Source organism: Schistocerca gregaria, chromosome X, assembly GCF_023897955.1.
Source record: "Schistocerca gregaria isolate iqSchGreg1 chromosome X, iqSchGreg1.2, whole genome shotgun sequence".
Taxonomy (NCBI): domain Eukaryota; kingdom Metazoa; phylum Arthropoda; class Insecta; order Orthoptera; family Acrididae; genus Schistocerca; species Schistocerca gregaria.
The window spans coordinates 602,794,827-602,819,559 of NC_064931.1; the positions used below are offsets into that span (position 1 = coordinate 602,794,827).

The 24,733-nt window shown below is 38.8% G+C and overlaps 1 protein-coding gene across 6 annotated transcripts in view; it reads right to left on the minus strand.

The window, feature by feature from the left end:
* LOC126297586 (rho GTPase-activating protein 190) overlaps positions 1-24,733 on the minus strand; it is a 296,415-nt gene that overhangs the window by 150,948 nt on the left and 120,734 nt on the right. For all 6 annotated transcript variants that reach the window (XM_049988556.1, XM_049988559.1, XM_049988558.1 and 3 more), the window contains exon 16: positions 5,805-5,994. In XM_049988556.1, the coding sequence (XP_049844513.1) occupies positions 5,805-5,994 (190 nt within the window). The remainder of the gene's footprint in view (positions 1-5,804; positions 5,995-24,733) is intronic.

Genomic DNA, 24,733 nt, shown 5'->3' on the forward strand with positions numbered 1-24,733 from the left:
TATTTACTTACCTCTTTCAAAACAGTCTGTCTGAGTAAGGTATTTATTCTAACATCCACACCTGTAATCACAGGAATTTTACCATTGATGACACACTTCTGTTGGTCCATACAGGTGACAAGATAAACTGTTTCAGAGGGGATAGAAAAGGTGAAGCACTATTACAGCATGTCTCAATCATCATAGAGATTATGTCGAAAAATAGTCAATACATGTAAGAGTGTACAAAAAGAAAAATCCTTCCTCAGATTCACATTTATTTAATTTCCAATCCTAATGATGACGATGATGGTGACGGTGGTGGTGGTGATGATGATGATGATGATGATGATGATGATGATGATGATGATGACTGGTTTGTGGGGTACTCAACGATGCTCTTATCAGCATCTGTACAAATCCCCAATCTTTTCACAGTCCTGTCTCACCATTTTTCCCAAATGATGATGGTGAAATTATGAGGACAACACAAACACCAAATCCCCAGGCATAGAAAATTCATGACCTGGCTGGGAATCAAACCCGGGACCCTGTGATCCAGAGGCAGCAATGCTAACCACTAGACCACGAGCTACAAACAAATTTCCAATCCTATTGCAGGTTACAAAAAAATAACATTTATATCTTGTGATCAACAACCATGATACTGTGGTACATGTATGAAATACAGATGGTTATAAACTGAGATACGACAAATTTGGCAATGTACAGCATTCAGCACACTGAACATATTATGGTTTACCAGTTAATGGATGCAACTACTGTTGAATCATTCCCAGACTAATCTTGTACTCTCTGCCATGCATTACATTGTTCAGACTGTTTATCAATGATGGGTAAGGGAAACTGCTCTAGATGTTCTGCAATGAATCTGACAACAAATGCTAAGGAGACCTGGATGTGAACCTGGACAAAGAAACCAAATTTTTCTTTTGTGTTCTGTGAGAATATGCAATGTCTTCTGATATTAAGAAATGTATTGTTTATGAACATTAGCACTATTTCTTTGGTCTTTGGTTTGAATAAAAGACTGCACATGAGCAGAGACTTCAATTCAGTGAATATGCACTCCAAATAGAAAAACTGATTTTTCTTGAGTTCTGACAGTCACGCTGGCAGAATATTTCCACAGAGTCTTCAAGAAGGCAGCAACCCTGTAGCAAAGCTCTCACACACACACACACACACACACACACACACACACACACAGTTTTTATTATTTTTGTCACGAATCAAGATTCTGTTGTGAACATCTGTAGCATGTGATTTTGCTTTTGCAGTTTCATTTCTCTGTTTGTGGTGTTAAAAATGGCAAGTGTTAAGATATTTAATATTAAACCTGAGTTTTATAGCCAACAAATTTAAAACTGTAACAATTACCAGGCATGACATGGAAGATTTATCCATGGATCATGAGAAGCACCTGGCAGTGTTTACAAATGCAAACTTTATTATACATTAGATTTTAAAGGCCATGTAAGTATAATTAATGACAGACCATGTTATAATGTTAAAATAGGGGAGCTGGACCCTTTCAGAACTGAATGGGAGCCAAGTTGAGAAACCTGTGTAAATACTTCAGTAGGAAGAATCTTACATATGGAACACCTTGTAATCTTACATAGAGAGAAATAAACAATTTGACTCAGTTTTATGAGTTAGTAATAAGAAGAAATGTGGGGGATTTGCACAAAATGAGAAAAAACTGTATTGGCAACTTTGTACCCTAAATTTTTACTACAGCCCAGAACACATTACATGGACTCTGTCAAAAAGGGAGGCCTCATGGTGTAAGTGGCTGAGTGATGCAACAGGAAAAGAATGCAGTCAATGTAGAAAATATGCAAGGAACTTGTAAATTCCAAATTGCTCGGCAAATGTGTACATGACAGCATGAAAAACCACAAAGAAAGTTTCAACAGATGGATATGGCAGTGAGTACTGAAAACAGTCCTAGTTGCTTGTAAAGTTCAGACAACAGTTGTGATTACTTCAGTAATATGTTTCAATACATAGTGTGATTAGCAAGATTAAAATAATAAATAATTTAGGCATCTAAAGAGAATAACATGATAATATCTTTGACTGTCTTGATTTTCTGCAAATGACCAAAGAAGAAATATCTGCTGAAGCCACTATCAAGGAGTCCAGATGAAGGACGGGACTTTGGAAAAAGATTGCCAAGGAAAGAAAATCAGCTTTTCAACCAGAATATGCAGGTGGAAGGCACTTAAAGAGCCATACGGCATGAAAAAGTCACAATGTATTTTTTTCCTAATTTTCTAGAAACATTTTCAGTATTTAATGTACATATATTTTCACAATGATTTCAGCTTTATTAATCGAATTTCTCTCAAAATGAAGTTTACGAGGGGTCTTTGTATTATGCTTAATATTTACCAGCAATATGTGGATTTGGATAAATAACATATCATTACTGTTGTCACTTCTTAAAACAAAAAAATAAAGAAAAGAAAATGGTTATGTAAAATAATTTCTTGTTCATTCAGATATACTCCAAACTACCGGCTGCTACTCATAACTTATTTGTTTGGATGTTGAGAGAAGCCTGTCACAATTTGAGTGATACTGGACACGATGCCATGGCTAATGGCACCAAAACTAAAATTTGCTTTCAAAATTCATCAAGTACACAATTTTTTCTAATAATTAAGTTATCACATGTAAACAAACACTTTTTTCATTATGCTTTTCCTACTGCCATTCAGTGTTGACATAAAATCATAATTTTGAAAGTGTTATACATCACGAGTAATGTCCTCTCAAAACATGGAGTGAAAATGCTTACTGTTCAAAGTCAAGTCCCCTTACATTATATTCAAATTAATGACTGGCTCAGATGATGTTCAACCACACATTTTGCCAGAATTAGAGTGACATCATTTAAACAATAATGCTAAAATTTCATACTGTTAGCCAATAAAAGGTTAAACAACTACTATCTGAAAGTACAATACTGATACTGATTACACCTTTAATCACTGACAGAATGGTAGCGACAGAGTTCTGCACATAAACTTTTGATAAATAGTCTGTGCACCTTCATCAATTCATTAATTTTATTTCAGTGCATTTCACATAACCCTCATGACACGGTAGATCACAATGTTCCTCCAAGTTCGTTCACCCAGTAATGCTATTCTAATTTGTCCCCAGGGGAAAATTTCTGATAGTAGTGTTTGGAAATAATAGATGGACATATCAGTGACAATGAAAGTTTGAGTCTGGTCTGGAGACATTCTCAGATAACCTTATGGTTAAGGCCTCTGCTGGGATTATGCAGAAAACCCAGGTTCAGATCTCAGTCTAGCACAGATCTTCGATTGTCACTACAAGTTCATTACATTCCAGGTTCAGCATAACTGGATGGTTTGTACTGGTATCATTTCGTATTATTGAATTTTCACTGATTTTATCACCAATGAGTCATTCATCTTATTTTAGCACATTCAATTGACTTAATTGATATGCCTTATTTCTGTTTCTAACGTATGATCCTATAGATAAAAGGGAGAGACTAAAACTTGGACAATTTGTTAAACACATCAGAATTACAAGAAATGATATTAACCTCAATAACTACATAAAACATTGAACCCAAAAAAATCAGCATAAAGGATGTGAATGTTAAAATGTGCATTATAAAATACACAGCTCTAGCACTATTTTTATTGAAGATAATCATTTTTGCTCCAACATCACACCATCTTTGGGTATCAAAAGCTACCAGCTATGCATTCTCACAGTTGCAATACCAACTGCAACTTATAGACTGTTCAACTACTATTATTAACTGTCGACGTATAACCTTTATGTCCAGTCAGTATCAGAGATGGTTGTGTGTACCCTGCTTTGTCAGCTCAAAACATGATAACAAGGTGAACACAATTATATTGATGTTGACTTGGCTGGACATAAAGGATGTGCACGACAGTTAATAATGGTAATGGAGCAGTCTGTAAGTTACAATTGGTATTGCAGTTGTGATTAGGCATAGCTGAGTTGCTTTTGAGGACAGAAGACGGTCTGATGTTGGCGCAAAATCGATTGACTTCAGTTTTTTAAAAAAAGGTGGTTTAGCTGTGTATTTTATAATGCAATTTTTTAACTTTCTTATGTAACAGCTGTCCAACACAGCCTATACTAAATATTTCCAAAGAATATAGGTACATACTGATGAATGTATAATGGAGATAATAAAAGAAAACATAACTGGAAAATAGCAGTCTGGCAGTATGCTTTTAGATGATAATTGTAGTGAAATGAAGAAAGCAACATGTAGCAGGTTTGCAGTAGACTATGTTTCAGGTATTCTCTAAATTTACCTCGTCAATGATATGCTACAGTAAATCTGAACTGCAACTAACTACAAAAGTTATATGTCTTCTGGTGGTCCTCTGTTTACTTCTTTCAATACACATGTACTTTTAACTTTGTCAACATACACATAGAAATCATATTATACAGTTCAGTACAAAATGAGCAAAATCTGGAGTGTTCAAAAAGCTAAATCAGTTGCCAAAAATGTTACATACAAAATTTCATGGACATGCATTTCATACATAACAAAGGGATATAAAATGTTTTCTGTAAGCAAACAAATACAGCTACCAACAAGGCTGGTACAGTACACCACCAGAATCATCTGGAAGGAATGGATTGCAATAGGAATAAGAAAATGATGACTGCATTAATATTTAAATGATGTTAAATGCCTTTAAAAGTTGGTGTTATGATCACTAACACTATTGAAAATTTTAGTAATAAGAAATGAGAGAGAAGGAGATGGAGGAGTGAAAAAAGTTGGCTTTATCACAGAACACAGAAATGTTCTAATGCAATGTTACATTCAAAGGAATCAATTCTTGTACAAGGCATAACAGGAGTTTATCAAGAAATGCACTTTCCATGCAGATTTTATGTCAGCCCTGGTATTAACTACAGGTAATGCACCAGTTAGTAGTATACAGTAAAATAATTAATGAATTCTATGGAGGAACAGAAGTTAATAATTATTGAAACAGAACTTTGGAGTAGGGACACCAAACCAGTGTAGAGTTTCCAGCAGTCAACCAATCTATACATCAGTGGTTCCAACACCTTTGCATTATGAAAAATGAGGTGCCTTTTCCTTTCTTTGAAAACTTCACTCATTTTGTATGACACAGGCCAGCCTTCAGTGAGTTACTGTTGCATTACAGTATGACCTGTCTCAAGATAGTTTATCTGCTAGCTCTCAGCTACCAATTGCCATCCACTGTTGCCTTGTTAATCAAATTTTTGTAAATCTTATGACCATTGATTGTGGGTATCTCATCATTTTTGTATACTTAGTTATCTCAGTAACAGAAGCAAATAACGTTTCTGAAGTATGTCAGATCAATCTCTCACCTCCAGCAAAAGAACTCCAAACAGATTCTGCTTACAGAGATGAATTATCATGTATTTTTTTCCAATGAAACTGTATCATATGACACTCTATCCTCACAACTAAATATGTTTTGAGAGCACCAAGATATTTCAGTTATGCTGTCACTGAATAAGTGATAAGCTCAAGGCGTAACATCAGCAAGATCTAAATATAAAGAAAGTATGATCTAGAAGCCATGAAGGGGAATGGTGGAGGGTGCAGGGAATCACAGTCATTAAAAATTTCTTTATTCAACATAAGCACATGTCAAAACGTATTACGTAACACAAGTAAATTATATTCCACTCTGAAATATCAATAACCTCCATCCCAGTATTCTCTTGATTTTATCTATACTAATGACATTTCTCACCCTTCATTTGATTCAACGGTCTTGATAAGGTAACTCTCATGCCGTGGAGGAGGAAGTGGATGACGCGACTGGTGGTCCAATGTGCCCTCACTGCAGTCATTCAAATTGACCGGCTCTTCCATGTGGAATGCTTGCTCTATTTCAGGTTTCTTCTCCCAAACTTCCTTGAAGAATGGTGTGTAAAAGGCAGCTGGAAGATGATATATGAAAGGAGCACCCTGCTTATACAATATGTATTAAGAACTTGAACAGCTACAGGTAAACCACGAACTCTTTTTGTGAGACTGTGTAATGATTAGACATAGAGAATTAAGAGCTCAAATTATTCATAAAACACGATTCACTGAACATTTGGAATTTTCTTACATAAAAACGGGCAGTTTGAATATGAAGTACAGAAATATAAAGATTCTATATTTGGTGCAAGAAGCCTCCTGAAAATTGAACACTTTGTCCACATCAGGTTCTCAAAGTAAAATACGTGGGAACATTACAGACATTAATGAACTCGTAGTGCACCACTTGAGAACTGGAACACAGATTTTAACAATATGTGTGCGGAATAAGTGAAAATGCATACTGAGGCTGATACTACAACATGGTAAACAATATTACATAATGTGGGGATAAAAATAATCTAATACTAGCAATATATTAACGTTTTGCCATTACTTAACTACTTAGCTGATGAGATCTTTCAGTGCATAATTTCTACATCTCAATGGCACACAAAATTGTTATGACTGGTGTATTATAGTTTAATATCAAAGAATGTTTTTAAAAACCTTAATTTTAAAATAAAGATTACACTTCATTTACACAAGTATAATAATGATAATGTGATTAAAAAATGAGATCATTAAACTACTCTGGGTTAAAACATGCACAACGAATTGTATATTAACAGAAGTTTTTTTTTTAAATTTTGACAAAAGAACAGAATGTAACAGAGTTAGTAAAATTTACAAAATACAAACAGACACATCACTCAAGTGCAATGATCAAATAACCAATAAAAACACATATAAAGAGACAGATAATTCAAGCATTAGGTTACAAATGTACGATTCTGTTGGGAAGGTGGAGAGAAATTCTTAGTAAAAGAGATCTGAAGATAATTTATTGCCAACTGGTCCGGAAATAACTATGTAGCTGCTCTAGATTTACCAATAGCCTCAATTTCTTGCCATGTGCTCATGCAGACAACAAAATATTCATACAATTCTTCAGTTTTTCATGACTATAGTTTCAGAAGTGAAATGTGGAGGATTAACTTCTGCTCTCATTTTAAATCAGAGCACGATTAGTTACTTTCAGATTTGCTGAATAATCATATCAGTTCAAAGTGGTAAGTCTGCATCTCATTTTGCTGATCAGGACTTCCTACTGCCTTGCTTTCCATGACAGGATTCTCATTTAGAATTTAAAAGTGTGATGTCTGCAGAAACATATTACAATAAATTATTCAAGAATGTATATTAAAAACACATAGACAAACAACAGACTATTTTTTTTATTTAGAAGATAAAAATTCTGTAGGATAAATAACAATGACTAAATACTGAGGCCACTTTCTTGTCTGGTACATAGTAATTGAAAATACAGAGTAATGACTCAGCAAACAACTCAAGAAATTACCAATAATCTGGGCAAAACATTCACTTGTGCAAAATTTTAAGATCAAACAAATAAAAGGGAAATTGTGTGTGTGTGTGTGTGTGTGTGTGTGTGTGTGTGTGTGTGTGTGTGTGAAGTATAATGTCATTTACATAATGTGCTGCACCAACCAGATTCACACTTATTAATACCTCAGTTAGTAAAATTCTAAATTATAGGAAGAGGAAAAAAACCTTAAGTACCTAGCTATTACCTTGTACAGTATTTAAAACTGCGCATCTGTTTGAAAATATGAATGACTGGATGCTATTTTTTATTCAGCTCTGTTCCCAATACAACTCTACCATTGATTCGTATCAAATGAGGTAACAGAAATCCTTTTCTTTCTACATGGTAATATTTTCCCTTTGGTGAATAGTCACACAATGGATTACGAGAACTATCTAAAGCAACATTAAGAAGCTGAAGCAAGACTGAAAGTAAGTAGTAACATCAGGCTATGACTCAATTTTGGGAAGACACAACCAACATTAAATTTCTAAACACTGAACATGTGCTTAAATTGCGGTGACAACTGCACACACATTGATGAACAGAAATAGTAAGCACAAATAAATCAATTACCAAAATTTTGTTATTCAACTAATTCCTTACAGAAGTTGTCTCTTGATGCCTGAGTGGTTACATGCCAGAGTGTAGTAACAAAGGACAGGGGTTCAATTCCAAGTCAGTCCTAAGATTTCCCCCCCCCCCCCCCCCCCCCTACTTATTACTTCTTTGCACCTGGAAATGTTTCTTAAAGTGCAAAATGCATTGTGGTTTTGAGTCAAAGTTAAACTGGATGGATAAGTCTGCTCAAAGTTAAGGATACACCACCTCAAACAGAACTATGCCCAATAAATCACTATGGTAGTTTAGAATCTTAAGGTTGATGTCAGCTCTACCTAAGCGAACAATTCAAAAGTCTACCTCTACCACTCTCTGCATCAATAGTTTGTTTAGTGTCCTTAAACTAGCAAACTACTCAAATTTTCGTCCACACAGAAAGTTATCTACATTCATTGCCAACAATCTCTAATTTGTAAGTTTTCATCATGTTCAGCAAATTTCTGAAACCCAGCACACAGTTTGTATTGGCAGTTAAATTGATTGTTCCACGTAGGTGGCTGTGAACTACCAGCTGCCAAATGATTTATTCTTTATGGTGTGGGTTATAAAAATAATTATGACGACACTATATTCAGAAATCGCACAACTGTTTCCCTAGGGTTCTGGAGCCACTGTGCTGAGCAGCATGCTGTGTTCCATCACTGAAAATTATATTGTTAATCACTCAAAATTATTTTGTTTCTTTTTGTTTACTTTACAAATATATCTGATTATTTCAATGTTTTTGGGCTGTGGAAAAGTTTCTCACTGTGTATCTGTGTGTCCTCGGAGTCTTTCACAACGGCATACATCCAAGAATGGTGGCTTCTTGTGCTTCTCCATCTTGACAGTAAATTTAATGTTGGGATGGACACCATTCATGTGATCGACTAACTGCTGTAGTGTATCTTCACCATGAGGCCATATCAGGAAGGTGTCATCAACATATCGTAGAAAGCAAGGTGGCCATAATGTCGCAGTTTGCAGAGCCTGCTCCTCAAAGTGCTCCATGAAGAAATTTACGACTGCTGGAGACACTGGTGATCGCATGACTGTGCTGTCCGTCATCTCATAATATTCATCGCAACATTAAATTTACTTTCCAGATGGAGAAGCATGGCAAGCTACTATTCTTGGATGTTTTGGTTGAGCGGAAGGCAGGAGGCCAGCTTGGTCATTCAGTGTACCAGAAACCAACACACACTGATCGGTACTTGAACGCCGATAGTTTCCACTACCCTATACACAAGAAAGCGGTCTTGAACATGTTGGTTCACAGAGCCAAGATTATGTCTGACGACGACCACATACAATCTGAATTGCTCAACTTGAAATGTGTTTTTGGGGAAAATGGATACAGCAAAAGAGACATCGCAAATGCTTTCAATGACCGTCGATGAAACACACCTGGTGAATCAGCAGAAGAGGCCATACTTACTGCATTCCTGCCATACTGAGGAGCAACTAGCAGTAAGTTACGACGTCTTCTGCAGAAACATAGGCTAACACCAGTGTTCTGGCCCGCCCCCAAGATACGAGATATGTTGCGCCCTGTTAAAGACGACATTGCTCTTCGAGTGTCCGGCGTGTATGGTGTACCCCGTGAATGTGGCAGCATGTATATCAGACAAACAATTCACATAGTTGCGGAGTGTTGTACTGGGCACAAGAGCCATATAAAACAAGGGGAGCTTGACAAGTCAGCCAGAGCGGAGCAATGCCTATAAAACGGACACAAAATACAGTTGGCAAATACAAAAGTGTTGGCTCATGCATCTACATATTGGTGCTCCGTTATAAAGGAAGTGGCCGAGATTCATTTAAACAACAACATTTTCAACAAAAACCAGGGGTACACACTCAGCAGGGCACGAGGGCGGGCGTTGGACATCAAAAGAAAGCAAAGACAGATGCGCGGCGCAGCAGCGGCAGTTTGAAACGTGGCGCCTGCCCCTGGCGCACCTATATCACTGGTGCTGCCACAGGCAATAGCCCCACTTTCTGCCCGGGTTGATTTACGTGCAGGTGCCACATTGGGTCTATCTGATTGGCAGCTGATGATGATGTCATCATGCCTATAGAAGCGAGAAACCGTAGCAGCCCCAGCAGTCAGTGAATTCCTGACGACATGGGCTGAGATGGTCATTGGAAGCTCAAGTATTTTATTCAAACTGACGTGGCTTGAAAATCGAGAACGTTTTATTCACTGTGTATCTATGATTAATATATGCAGTTGAATTGCGATAACCATGTCAACAGCTGATTTAGTGGTGTTGCCAAGAGCATCTAACAGTAATTCAAATCAACACCAGGCCTCATTTAGTTGTTATAAATTTAGTGTTACAGAACACAGCGAGTGTGTGAACTGTATTCCTTTTCTGAACTAAGATCAAAACTGATCTCCAGTCAGTGACGATTATATAATCAGCCCTAAATATGACAAAGGAAAAACCAAAAATTTACATAGCAGTGTCAATACACAAGGTTAATTCCTAATTATCCTCTGCAAAAAACAACAATATTTAGAGAGGAAACTGAAGACTGTAGCTGAATATGAAACTGGTATACATTCACTTCTAAATCATAGATGATGAAAAAGGGACATTACAAGACAGTTTTACTTGCTTGGCCCTGAGCAATCAGCAATACATACTAGGCACATATGAAATGTCAGAATTCATCTGTCCAACTAAAACAGTCTACAGTGATCAGTTCTCGCAGTAGCATGCACAAATTCACTGTCTGGGAGAAGACATATGTCCTGGTATTTTCACTTTGTCTTTGTGTGCCAGCGCTGCAAAAATAAACAGTACAATCAGAGGGGAACCTTAAGCAGTGACTTAATTTCCCAATTCAAATGGTACAATGTGTCTGCAGGTAACTGAGTGTACCATCAAACACCTCCAACTGCACAATACCATTTTCGAACAACAGTGTGGAAAGCAGAAATCTGGAACTCCCAATTCAAACAATTTTCCTAAACTCTTCCACCTGCAGCAAACTTCAGACAATGTTGAACACAAGAACGATTTTTTTTTAAGATGATGCCCCCTACATTGCTACCCACTTTCAGACCTCTTCTTATATTTCAGGAAACAAAACACCTTCTCTTTTGACATCTAGAAAACAGGGAAGCATTGAAAACTTCAGTTTTAGAGAAACTGAGACAACATGTGGAAGAATTTTACGCTGAGGGTATAAAAAAAAATATAGAAAAGTTCTTCAAGATGCCAATTGTAGCTGAAAAATAATAGCGGTTTTGTAGTAGATGAGCAGAAAATATTAGAATGGTTCTCAAAATGGCTTTATCTGCATCTTTTGTGACTTTTCAGTCAATCAGTTTTTATTTTTGTGATTCACTGTTTAAGTAAGATTGTACAGTATAATGTGAAGCAAGGGTAGGAAGGAGAGAGTGGGAGAGATGTGGAGGGCGGGTGGAAAGTAGGGGGAAGAGCTGTAGAAGATTACTATTTGTAGCACGTCTGAGCCACACCACATTCTCAAACTTTACTTTACAAAAGTTAACATACATAAAATCATTACAAAGAATAATTAAATTATGACTGACTCATTCAATAAAACATCACCATTTGTTATTTGACAGAGACAAAATGTTATTTTGTCACAATAACTGGAAAAATTTGTCAGTCCGCACTTACAGCTCATGGCAGCTATATATAAGCTGGCAGCAACTGAGACACTAAATCTGCAGCACTGTATGCTGTAAAATGAGGAAACAAACCTCTACCAGTATTTGCCAAGCAGAGCAGGCTGATATGATAATACAACGAATATAGTAAGCTAATGCAATGAGCTTACAAAGCTTGTTTACACAAACAATACTACCTTTTAACTAAATCTCTAGTGGTACTGGACTGGTCTACAATGTAACAACCTAGTGACACTCTTCACACTGCAGTGAAGCAGCAAAGATACAGCACGATAGATATTAAAAAAAAAAACATATCTTTGTGGTTCTATGCCCCTATAGGTTAATTATTTTTATTCTGTTGCTTATACCTTTTACTTTTTCATTGTTTTACTGAGGTGACATGTACAGCAAGTACTAGCTTTTTCAAGAGGAAGTAGAAACAGGGAAGAAATCCACATGGAGAATGTCTAGCATGTGTTTGTTTCTTCATTTTCTTAAACCTTCACATTTATAGTGCTCTGCATGAATTGTGACTGAAGCTTGTGGTTGCCACGAGTTAAGTTTCCTGTGTTTTCTACTAATCTCATGAAGCAGTTGGTATGAACAGTTCCTAAAATAATGTTAAACTACCTGTTGTTAAATATGTCCATTTCATACAAAATGCACAAGTGAGCAATTACTCACAAAAAGAAATCAAAGCAAGAGAAATATAAGAAACACAAGAAAATGGACATATAAAAATTAAGGTGATAATGGTCACAGCAACCAAAACAAAATAATAATAGAGAAAGTTTCCCACTTTGATTTCTGATAATTATTTTAAAAAAATTATACTTTGTATACATATACAGGGTGACAATTATTGAACTATTTGAAAACAAAACTTAAATTACTTACAAACCATGGTGTGCACACACTTTATTCAACATGTAAATGTCACTACAGATATTCGGATTTAGGTTATGACATGTCTGATATGCTTGCCATCATTGGTGATGACGTGGCACAGACGAATAGCGAAATTCTGCGCAACCTGCTGAAGTGTCAGAATATCAATGCTGATGTTGGCCACTGAATGGCTGTTTTCGGCTCAGCAATAGTTTTGGGATTATTGCTGTACACCTTTTCCTTTAATATAGCCCAACAAAAAGGAGTCACATTTGTTCTGATCTGGAGAATATGGTGGCCAATTGAGGCCCATGCCAGTGGCCTCTGGGTACCCCAGAGCCAGAATGCAGTCCCCAAAGTGCTCCTCCAGGACATCAAACACTTTCCTGCTTTGATGGTGCTGAGCTCTGTCTTGCATGAACCATATCTGTCGAAATCAGGGTAATCTGGAGAATGGGGATGAAATCACCTTTCAAAACCTTCACATACCGTTCGGCAGTCACTGCAGCATCAAGGAATATCACACTGATTATTCCATGTCTGGACATTGCACACCACACAGTTACCCGCTGAGGGTGAAGAGACTTCTCGATTGTGAAATGCGGATTCTCAGTCCCCCAAAGGTGCCAATATTGCTTATTGTTGAACCCATCCAAATGAAAGTGGGTTTACTCGCTAAGCCAAATTGTACAGTTCATACTAATTCCCATCATGCCCCGCAGCCAACCATGCAGTTTCAATGCCCTAACACAAACCATTCAGAGGTTATGATGATTTTATTTCACACAGTTCAATAATTGTGAAAATTACAACATCTAATAGCCCTAATGGATCCCAACTCTGAAGATATGTAAACAGGATATCAGTGGTAAGTGGCTAAGATTACACAAAAGTGGCACATATAGTCCGAATAATGCCAGCACTTGTATTATCCAAGGGGTCTGTGTTTAGCCAAGCTTGGGCAGTGAATATCCATAAAAAAAAAAATAATATAGAAACCTTAAAGGAAGTGCTAGAATGCATCACTGACATTAACTTGGGCAATATCAGCATCTGCTAGGGTTCAAATAGGATGGAACAATTGGTCTCTGGCAATGGGTTGGTCATACATAACATTTTGGACCCCCACAGGGCATGCTGTAATGATAGTGATGGATGTGTGGAACCAGTGAATAGAAAAGTGATCATTTGCAGTGACAACAGGGTAATGGAAAATGCAAAGTTACCAGAGTATGTAATAGCCACTATATTATTTGTACAGCTGTATTGGATGATGAAACTACATCTTGAGTGTTGGTTTAACACTGTGGCAGTGCAATAAGTTTGGACCTGTCTGCATTGATATACTGGCTCTGTCTTATGCAGGCTACACTAATTGAACATATGAACTTCCCAAGTCTCACTTCATCTTACAGTGATTGCAAGCTGGCAACTTAAATTGCTAAGTAGCACAGAGGACAGTCTTAATACTGTTAGGTTTGTGACACTGTTGGATGTAAGAAGCTGTTTCCACTTTTAAATATTGAAGACACTCTCAATGGCAACTGATACAGCAGGGAGGTTTTACTGTCTGGTGTACTGTCCCTCTCTTATAATCCAGTCAATGAAGCAAAATTAGGGGGGAAAACTGAGTAGTTACAAATTTTTGTACAGTTGTAGCAGGCAGTACCATGAACAAACTACTAAAAATCCTGAACTGGGGGTGAGCATTGGGGTGGGGCATTTAAAGGTCACTTTTTTACGTTTTTCTTTCATAACTTGAGAACCGTGACTTCTAGCAAAAATGTGCACCTTCACATTATTGCGGCGTGAAGACTGTTCCTTAAAATTTCGGGCATGTAGCTGCATAAATTCAGCTTCTTCTTCTTCTTCTTTTAATATCTCAGCTAAATACCTTTCAGCCATCTTCAGAGTGAGCCAAGGTGAGTAACAGTCCAGCATTTGCTATATCCTTTTACACTCAAGGACCGACCCACTGCCTATGCGGCCAAAGATACACAAGGCGCCAGAGACGTTGATAGGCCGCATATGGATGGAAATTAAATCTATGGCTACAAAGTCATTCCACATGGTGATATCAATGTGTCACAGAGAGCTGCACTCTCACAAAGTCTTTGTGATTTAATAGGATAATTCCACGTGAAGTGTCCTAGGGCTACGAGCTCGACCATCTTCAATTTTGATGAAATTTGTATGGGATGTACCTGAGGGCCCTACATGAACTTATGCAAAGTTTCAGGTTCACCTGTAATTTGGTTGAGGTGCTAAAACCATTTTCATGAAGACCACTTTTACAGAGGGCGAAAAGTCATGAAGAAATAGTCAAGTTTGGCATTCCCCTGTTCCTAACGTAATAGAGCTAGACTCTTGTTTCTGGGTATAGTGGTACAGCTTTGTGTGCCCTACACACAAATGTTGCAAGTAGAGTTCAGAAAGCAATGCATGTAGCACAATCTTAGTTCAAAGTGGGCAACAAATCATGTCGTGAGAAATTTACACCATAGTTTAACGAGGCATAAACCTGGTATTTAGCCAAACTACTGTCTGTCTGGGTGTTTAGTAATCAAAAATTTTGGCCTGGCTTGTGTGTTAAATTACTGTGCTACCATACTGTAAATTTGCTAAAAAACATGAATGTATCAAAATATACCCGTGTTCAAAGTCATGAATCTCAAAATGGACACCTACCACATTACATTAATTAACACCATTCAATGGAGCACATTTCATTCTACTAGAAAAACTTATTTTCATTTTGGTGTCCCTTTGGGTAAGGTGCAAAAAATTCGCCTAAACTATTGACTGTTTCGGTAATTTGGAAAATCCTTGCGTTGGTCCATGGTGGCTATGCCACTACCAATCTCAAGACTGGTAACCCCATTGCCAAGGGGCCACGCCCAATAGCCATGCAAGGTCAGCCATGGGTGGGTTTCTTTACTGCAGATTCCCAAGCCTTTTCTGGATCTCTCTTTGGTTCCCAAGCCCTCATACAGAATTCTTCAATTGTTGAATGTTTTAAATTTTTTGCTGATGTGCAAAACTATTGCTTCCGGCAAACTGTATTGCTGCCCTGTCGTCGAAGCAGCTGGGACTGGTATGACTGAAATTATCTGTTGTTCTAGGATCCAGCATATGTCTCTTCTAGTAGGCCAATGAAATGATTGAGCAGCTCCATGAGGATGCGTGAAAGTAATCAAGGCATCTTTTTCTTCACATGGAACTTCACAGATATTTCCTATCCACCATTTTCCATCATAAACACAAGCAACATACTGGACAGTTGTAGTTCATTAATGGCAACACATTTAGTAGCAACTTTAGCATGTCGGTTAACATTTGCTATAAAGGACAATGTATCATTTGATACTCTGTGAGTCTTAAGTCGCTTTTCATCAATTGGCATCATATGGTGATGGTCTCTTGTACCAGACACTGTACATCCATCCTCAAAATGTTTCTCTTGATCAATTTTTGCATCTTCAAGAATTTCTTTTTTTAATATAAATGAATTCAATGCAATGAACATTTTTGGCAATATTTATACAAATTGGTCCATAGTGGCTATGTCACTACCAATCTCAAGACTGGTAACCCCATTGCCGAGGGACCACGCCCAATAGCCATGCAAGGTCAGCCATGGGTGGGTTTCCTTACAGATCAGTTGGTGTTAAGATTTGGTTGTCAGTCGGGTGTTGAATGCTAGCTCTTGCTGCTAAACGCTTAACTGTGCCCCCAATTCCATCACGTGGTGATTTCCCATGGCTTGTTCTGAAAAAAATTCCATTCTGCAGTAATGCCAAAATCTTTTTGATCATGGCAAAGATTTACATAGCTCTTAAAATTTTTGTACTGTGCTGCAGAACCATCGCTAAAATAATGAATACGCTTAATTTCTTTCAAAATTCACTTAAGGAATTTGATCAAGTACATTAAAAACACATGAACTGCAACTGTGTCATGTCGGAGGCAATCACTGATTACGCAGTAGCTGACACTCTTTAGGTCTTCATTACCTTTGTAGTAAATGAAAAATGTATGTATTATAGCTTGACTATTTTCCCAATGGAATCCCTGCACTGCATCTTGGACAACAAAGGAGTAATTTTCTGCGAAATCCATTAATATAATCAATTCTCCTGGTTTGAGACCTTCTTTAGTGAACTGCAAATGCTGTGAAGTTACTGTGGTGTCACCGCCAGACACCACACTTGCTAGGTGGTGGCCTTTAAATCGGCCGCGGTCCTTTAGTATATGTCGGACCTGCGTGTCGCCACTATCAGTGATTGCAGACCGAGCGCTGCCACACGGCAGGTATAGAGAGACTTCCTAGCACTCGCCCCAGTTGTACAGCCGACTTTGCTAGCAATGGTTCACTGCCTACTTACGTTCTCATTTGCCAAGAAGATAGTTTAGCATAGCCTTCAGCTACATCATTTGCTACGACCTAGCAAGGCGCTATATTCAGTTACTATTGATATTGTAAATCATGTACCGTCAAGAGCGACGTTCGCCATTAATGGATTAAAGATAAATATTCCACCTGCTACGTCCGTTTTTCTAAATTCTAATTTCCTTGTCCTGTTCCAGACCTCACGCCAGCCTGCGTGAGCTAAAACGCGTGCCTTTCGGCCTCCTCTAGTAACACGGTGGGTATAATATATCTGTAAACTGAAAAGCAAGCAGTGCCCATGACAGTGAAAATTGCCTGTCCCACGAAAAAACTGCAGCTGCTGTATAGGACGATTAAGAATCAATTTCTTCTTAGCAGTGCAGGAAGGTGTGAAGAGATCACAAATTCTGTTGATGTGTGTTTCTTGTGCTAATATTATTAGTGACTCATATTTGCATTACATGTAGTCTTAACACAGTTTGTGGAAAATAAACATGCCCCGGCATGCCTGTGCACTGCGTCGCCAATGATTCATAAGACGTACTGTGGAGGGAAGCACTCCGTAGTAGGTTATTGTGATGTAGAGGAGTAGGTAAAGTGGGGAATCCCCAGCTTGCTCTTCAGTTTGCAGATGTATGAAGGAGGGAAGTGCATCACCACAATCCAGTGACTTACCTTTCTCCATACTTCTAACACCACCAGAATACAATAGCTCCTGAGCAGCCAGAGAGAGAGGTCGCGCGGGCGGGCGTGTGTGTGTGTGTGTGTGTGTGTGTGTGTGTGTGTGTGTGTGTGTGTGTGTGTGTGTGAGAGAGAGAGAGAGAGAGAGAGAGAGAGAGAGAGAGAGAGAGAGAGAGAGGGGGGGGGGGGGGAGGCGCTTGCTTGTGTGAATGCATGTGTGTTTTTTCTTTTCTGATAAAGGCTTTGGCCAAAAGCTTAATGTGTAACAGTCTTTTCATTGTGCCTGCTTGCAACTCAACCTGTCATCTGTATGGTGAGCAACAATCTATCATTTCCATAACTGTTTATATTCCAACCTGCACTTTCCACTGCTTGCTTTAGTAATGGAGAAAAGGCTTATCACATTTGCATAGACATTAGAGTGGTCAATAAGGTCATGACATTGGATACCAATCACACTTGGAATCACCTTGACAAATGCAAATTCTTCACCACCTTTGAGTACAGTTCCATTCTACTGATGGAAGCTACTGTCTTACATAAAGGAAATTTTCGAGCTCATACCCTGAAGGATGATATGGAAATCGCACAAGTCCTTCATTCTGATTTGTACAAGCTCCTTTAATTACTCAAGCATTATTATTTGTCACATTAGTTTCTGGCACTCTCCTGCACCCGTCTATGTCCATGAGTTTTGCTTTTGTTACCTCGTTGGGAATGGTGAGAGCAAAAAATTTGAGCACTTTCAAAGCAGTTATATGGACTAGTTCTGACACTCATGAAAATCAGAAGCCTTTTACATAATAAAAGAAGTAAACAAGATTATAGGTCAATTAAAGATGGAGATATGTCACCTACCAGAATTATTCCCCCCACACATGAACCATGCAAGCCTGGTTTGAAGATGGAGGTATCAATCTTAAAGCACTTATTCAGCACCCATAAATATAAAGGCAGCTCATGATAGAATGCCAAAATCCAACAAGCATCTATCTTAGCTGAATATATACAATCCACTGTCATACACAACAGTATATGCTAGGAACATAGTGAAGACACTTTATTGTCTCATACATACCAGTTTGACTAGTCACCACCTAATTGCTACCTCATTACAAACTTCTTCGTGCCATAATAAATAGTACAGATGCTATATACAACCAATTTAGTAACATAACTGCAACTTTAATAGTATGCCACATATTACTAACCATGATTTACAACATAAACTCTGTTCACACTTAAGTGTCAGCCATACATATTGACCTACAAAATAAGGTCAGTGTGGTTTTAATTCCTCCAGAACCCTTGCTTTGTACCCTTATAAATATTTCAACAGAATCATACCACCAACCTCTAATTATATATCCCCTAACTTCTAGCTTTATACCCCTGTATTATAACTGTGTTACTATGAAGTTGACTCATGATTACCCCAAACTTGTTCTTCACTTGCAGATACCTCTCCCTTGTCTGAATTGTGAACTGAAAGGTTATATGCTTTAAATCTTTCATATTCCTTAGAAATTTATTCACAAATAAATAACTTGCCAAACACAGGACAACCTAATTGTCAGCCATGATCAACAGATGCATAGAGCTTTGGCTACTGGAGATTTATAGGATTGTCAGTACACCTCAAACTATATTTGTGCCAATTTAAATTTATACACAAACACCTTTCTTTGCGAATTTTTTTTATTATTAGCAGGAATAAATAGCCAGCATCTTCTAGACTGATGGTCAAATTATCTACCACATAAGAATCAGATGGTTATCTGCTGTACAACACCCTATTCTGGTTTCACTTGTCTGTTATGATTAGAATTTCACGCCACACACATACCAAGTATTGCTTAATAATAGCATATTTCTATTCAAGGCACCTTTTATCTGGTTCTGCACATGACAGAAGGAAACTCTGAATACCACTATAGAACCATTACTGTTAATCAGTCTGGAATTTAATTTATCTCTCAGTACACATCCTGTCTTCTTAGTTCGTCAAGATGCTAACACCACCAAATTGCTCAAGCCCTTTGATCAGTTGACGACACAAGAACAGCAGATATCATACTGGAGAGAGCTGCTGCCCTTATTACAGCATTACACCAGCTAAATATCTGGGTTAATATAACTGCCCCCACAGTGACCTCAACCCTACTTGCCATTCTGATACTAAGTGTGACTTCACAGTTCTGTTACACAAGTTATGTAGTCGAACACGTACAGCTTCTACAGCCAATCACAATCTTTTCAGAGTTTCAGAGGAAAGTGACATGCAGAGTTAATGACAGCTTTTACTTTTCTACTGCCATAAACTGTAAATTTGTAATCCCACCTAGGATTATTCTCTTTAATTAAAACTATTATTTTGTATTTGTCTTATGAATTGCACGCTTTTGTGACTGCTTCAATCAAGTCTTTTATTATTGTGCTCATTAGTTCATTTGATGATGTTCTCTTGTAATGAGCTATTTGTACAACCTTCCTATTCAGTTTAAATGAACCTAATTACCATGCTGCCATGATCAAATAAATTTAGGTCAAAGGACTCACCCTTCAGGTATTTATTCTAAATTAGTTATTATTTGTTTAATACAAGGGTAAGCCAATTATTATCCAGATTTAGTTCTATTTTTGTTTATTTTGGTAGTATTGTCATTTTATGTTGATGAAACATGCTTTGTTTATTTGTTGTTATACCTTTGCAATTTTCATGCTGCTACGTTAGCTTCGTTATCACTGCCGTGCTGTTAATCACGGCTGCTCTGTTGCACCAAAGAAGAGCAACGTTCAGTGATACATTTTTTGTGGTCAGAAGGCATATTAGGGGCCGAAATTAATCGAAGACTTTCAGTACAGTATGGGAACAGAGTTTCGCCACAACGGAGTGTCTACGAACGGACTGAAAAATTCCAAAATGGTCGCACAAGTGTGAAGCAAGATGAAGGAGCCAGATGACCGTTTACCATCACAAATGAAGAAACCGTTGAGCGTTCACATGAAATGATTTTCTTAGACAGATGATTAACTATTGACGGTGTGGCACATCATCTGCAAATTAGTCACAGTTCTGTCTACGAAATCATCCACAATAGACTTAGTTCCATAAAGTTTGTGCAAAATGGGCCCCAAAACAACTCACACAGTTGCATGAACAAACATGCTTGGACATCCGCAAAAAACATTTGGATCACTATGGTAACAAAGGGGACAATTTCTTAGACAGGATCATTACAGGTGACAAAACATGGATCTATCATTCCGAGCTGGGAAGTAAACGGCAGAGTATGGAATGGAAATATATAAATGCGCCATGCAAGAAAAAGTTCAAGACCCAACCATCTGCAGGAAAACTGATCCTTACAGTTTTTGGGACGCACAAGTTCCAGTACTGGAACATTATAGGGAAAGGGGCACAACAATAAACAGTGTACGCTACATGGAGATGCTTACTGCCAGGCTAAAGCCCGCAATTTCGAAGCAAATGCCAAGGATTGCTGTCAAAAGGTGTTGTGTTGTTGCACGACAATGCCTGTCTGCATACTGCTGCCCACACTGCTGAAACACTCCACAAATTCAAATTTGAAGTACTGGATCATCCTCCATATAGTCCCGATCTTGCCCCTTCTGACTATCACTTGTTTGGTCCACTCCAACAGGCATTGATTTGCCTCCGACAAAGCATTGAAAGAAGCAGTGCATTCCTGGTTCGCAGCTCAACTGAGAACCTTCTTTTATGAGGGCATCAGGAAGCTTGTACAATGATGGAACAAGTGTGTTGAAATGCAAGGAGACTATGACAAAAAATGATGTTCTTGTAAGTTTCCTATTTGATTACAACAAAATTTTATAACTACTTTGGGGATGATAATTGACTTAGCCTTGTACAATGAGAAGCAGTTGTGTCACTTTATACATTTTTAGTTACATCTATTTAACTTAAACTTGTCACTCACGTTGATGCTCTGAAAGATTTAATAAAGTAGTTGAGTTAGCGCCTAGCACACTCGAATATAGTTCCAGTAATGTAACTTTAATCATTACTTGGAGGAAATAATCGGTGATGGTAACAAACTCTACACAAATTTTACTTGCACAATGCTTTGCTCCTCCCTGATGACAGTTAATAGAATTTTTTTTTTCTTCCCCCTCCCCCAAAATTCTGTCCAATGATTTCGATCTCTCTTATTGTGAGACTGACAACCAAATGGTGCCACAAATGGTGGTTACCCGGTCACCATGATGTTGGACACTGCGTGCCAATGTTGCCCTATGAAGACTGACTGCAGCCTGATGGGGAGGCCGATCAATATTACTTGGTTTCTATTCTATTACAAATCAAAACTAACATGTTAACTCCTCTAAGAACACCAGAAGTCAATAATTCATTGCTTTATTAACTTTAAAATGAAACTGTAAATAAACATTGATTACTTTCAAGCTGAGTTGTAATTCTTCTCATTCAAGTGTTTCAGTTCATTGTACTCCTTAAAGCTGTCTCCAACACCAGCTTCCCTTATCTTTTTAACACTGTCACAGTCAACAATCTGCATCACCAACTGTAGTCACCACATGATGACATCACAATTGTACTCACATTTCATGATTTGAACTGTTAAATAAAATTAAAAATATTGTTAGACTTAGATTTAAGGTCTCCACAGAAGTTGAATTCTTTCCGAGAGAGCATAGGTGTACAAGGACCCCCAGCCTTCCAGATACAAGAAATTTTTGTTATTCAGATTTTACAAACATACTGAATTTTCCTCCACTGTGTTCCCACTGATGTGACGACAATCCATCGCTTCATGCTGGAACAGGCTGAATCGTCATTAGCAAATCACACTGCACGATCATTTGACTTATGAGACAGGGGGGTCTCAGAGCCACAGCAGTAAAATAAATCTCTCTTCTTTTCTGAATTACGGCCAGAGCAGATACTAAATGCTTTAATCGTCTTTACCTTTTCTCTTCCCTTCTACTCCGAGATGGGTTCGGGGTTACTGGAGTTACCTTCTCTGACCATCTTGGCAATCCTCACCATGTAACCCCATAAGAAAACACACTGATATGGTTTATTTTTTTTTCTAAAAGTGGGCATGTAATTTACAAGCTCACATTGCTTTCACATCGTTACTACACCCTTGGCACCAAGTGGGTGTACACTGGTCTGATACACTATGTGATCAAAAGTATCCGGACACCTGGCTCAAAACGGCTTTTACAAGTTCGTGGTGCCCTCCATCGGTAATGCGGGAATTCAATATGGTGTTGGACCACACTTACTCTTGATGACAGCTTGCACTCTCGCAGGCATACGTTCAATCATGTGCTGGAAAGTTTCTTGGGGAATGGCAGCCCATTCTTCACAGAGTGCTGCACTGAAGAGAGGTATTGATGTCGGTTGGTGAGGCCTGGCACGAAGTCGGCATTCCAAAGAATCCCAAAGGTGTTATATAGGATTCAGGTCAGGACTCTGTGCAGGCCAGTCCATTACAGGGATGTTATTGTCGTGTAACCACTCCGCCACAGGTCGTGCATTATGAACAGTTGCTCGACTGTGTTGAAAGATGCAATCACCATCCCCAAATTGCTTTTCAACAGTGGGAAGCAAAAAGGTGCTTAAAACATCAATGTAGGCCTGTGCTGTGATAGTGCCACACAAAACAACAAGAGGTGCAAGCCCCCTCCATGAAAAACACAACCACACCATAACACCACAGCTTCCGAATTATACTCTTGGCACTACACATGCCAGCAGATGACGTTCACCAGGCATTCACCATACCCATGCCCTGCCATCGGATTGCCGCACTGTGTACCATGATTCATCACTCCACACAATGTTTTTTCCACTGTTCAATCGTCCAATGTTTATGCTCCTTACACCAAGCGAGGTTTCGTTTGCCATTTACCGGCGTGATGTGTGGCATATGAGCAGCCACTCCACCATGAAATCCAAGTTTTCTCAAGTCCCGCCTAAATGTCTTAGTACTTGCAATGGATCCTGATGCAGTTTGGAATTCCTGAGTGATGGTGTGGACAAATGTCTGCCTATTACACATTACGACCCTCTACAACTGTCGGCAGTCTATGTCAGTCAACAGACAAAGTCGGCCTGTATGCTTTTGTGCTGTACATCTTCCTTCACATTTCCACTTCACTATCACATTAGAAACAGTGGACGTAGGGATGTTTAGGAGAGTGAAAATCTCGCGCACTGGCATATGACACAAGCGACACCCAACCACCTGACCACGTCTGAAGTCTGTGAGTTCTGCGGAGCACCCCATTCTGCTCTCTCATGATGTCTAAATGACTATTGAGGTCGCTGATATGAGTACCTGACAGCACACTGCACATAATATGACAAACATATGTTTTTGTGGGTGTCCACATACTTTTGATCACATATTGTCTTCTGTAAGTTTGTATTTTGTTCACTAGGTGGCAACGTGGAACAGTACTGAACGGGTCCTGGAAGTCCAGGGAACAGTATCAATCTGTGCATTGTTATCTGTTGCAGTCTGGATCATGGACAAACAGAGGGAGTGGAGTTTTACAAGACGGCTGTTTGTAGAATCCATGTAGATTCCTCCACAGATTTTCGCTATCACAGGAAAGTCATAATTCATGAGAGAATATGTGTTCTATAATTCAAAGGGGAGGGGCGTGGGCTTGGAGGACAAGGGGGAGGGGCGTGGGCTTGGAGGACAAGGGGGAGGGGCGTGGGCTTGGAGGACAAGGGGGAGGGGCGTGGGCTTGTAGGACAAGGGGGCGGGGCTTGGGCTTGAAGGACAAGGGGGAGGGGGGTGGGCTTGGAGGACAAGGGGAAGGGGAGGCAGGTTTGGAGGGGGGCCGACAGGGAGGGAGGACAAGAAGGTGGTGGCAGACAGGCAGGGAGGGAGCACAAGGAGGAGGTGGCAGACAGGCAGGGAGGGAGCACAAGAAGGAGGTGGCAGACAGGCAGGGAGAGAGGGAGGACAAGAAGGAGGGGGCAGACAGGCAGGGAGAGAGGGAGGACAAGAAGGAGGGGGCAGACAGGCA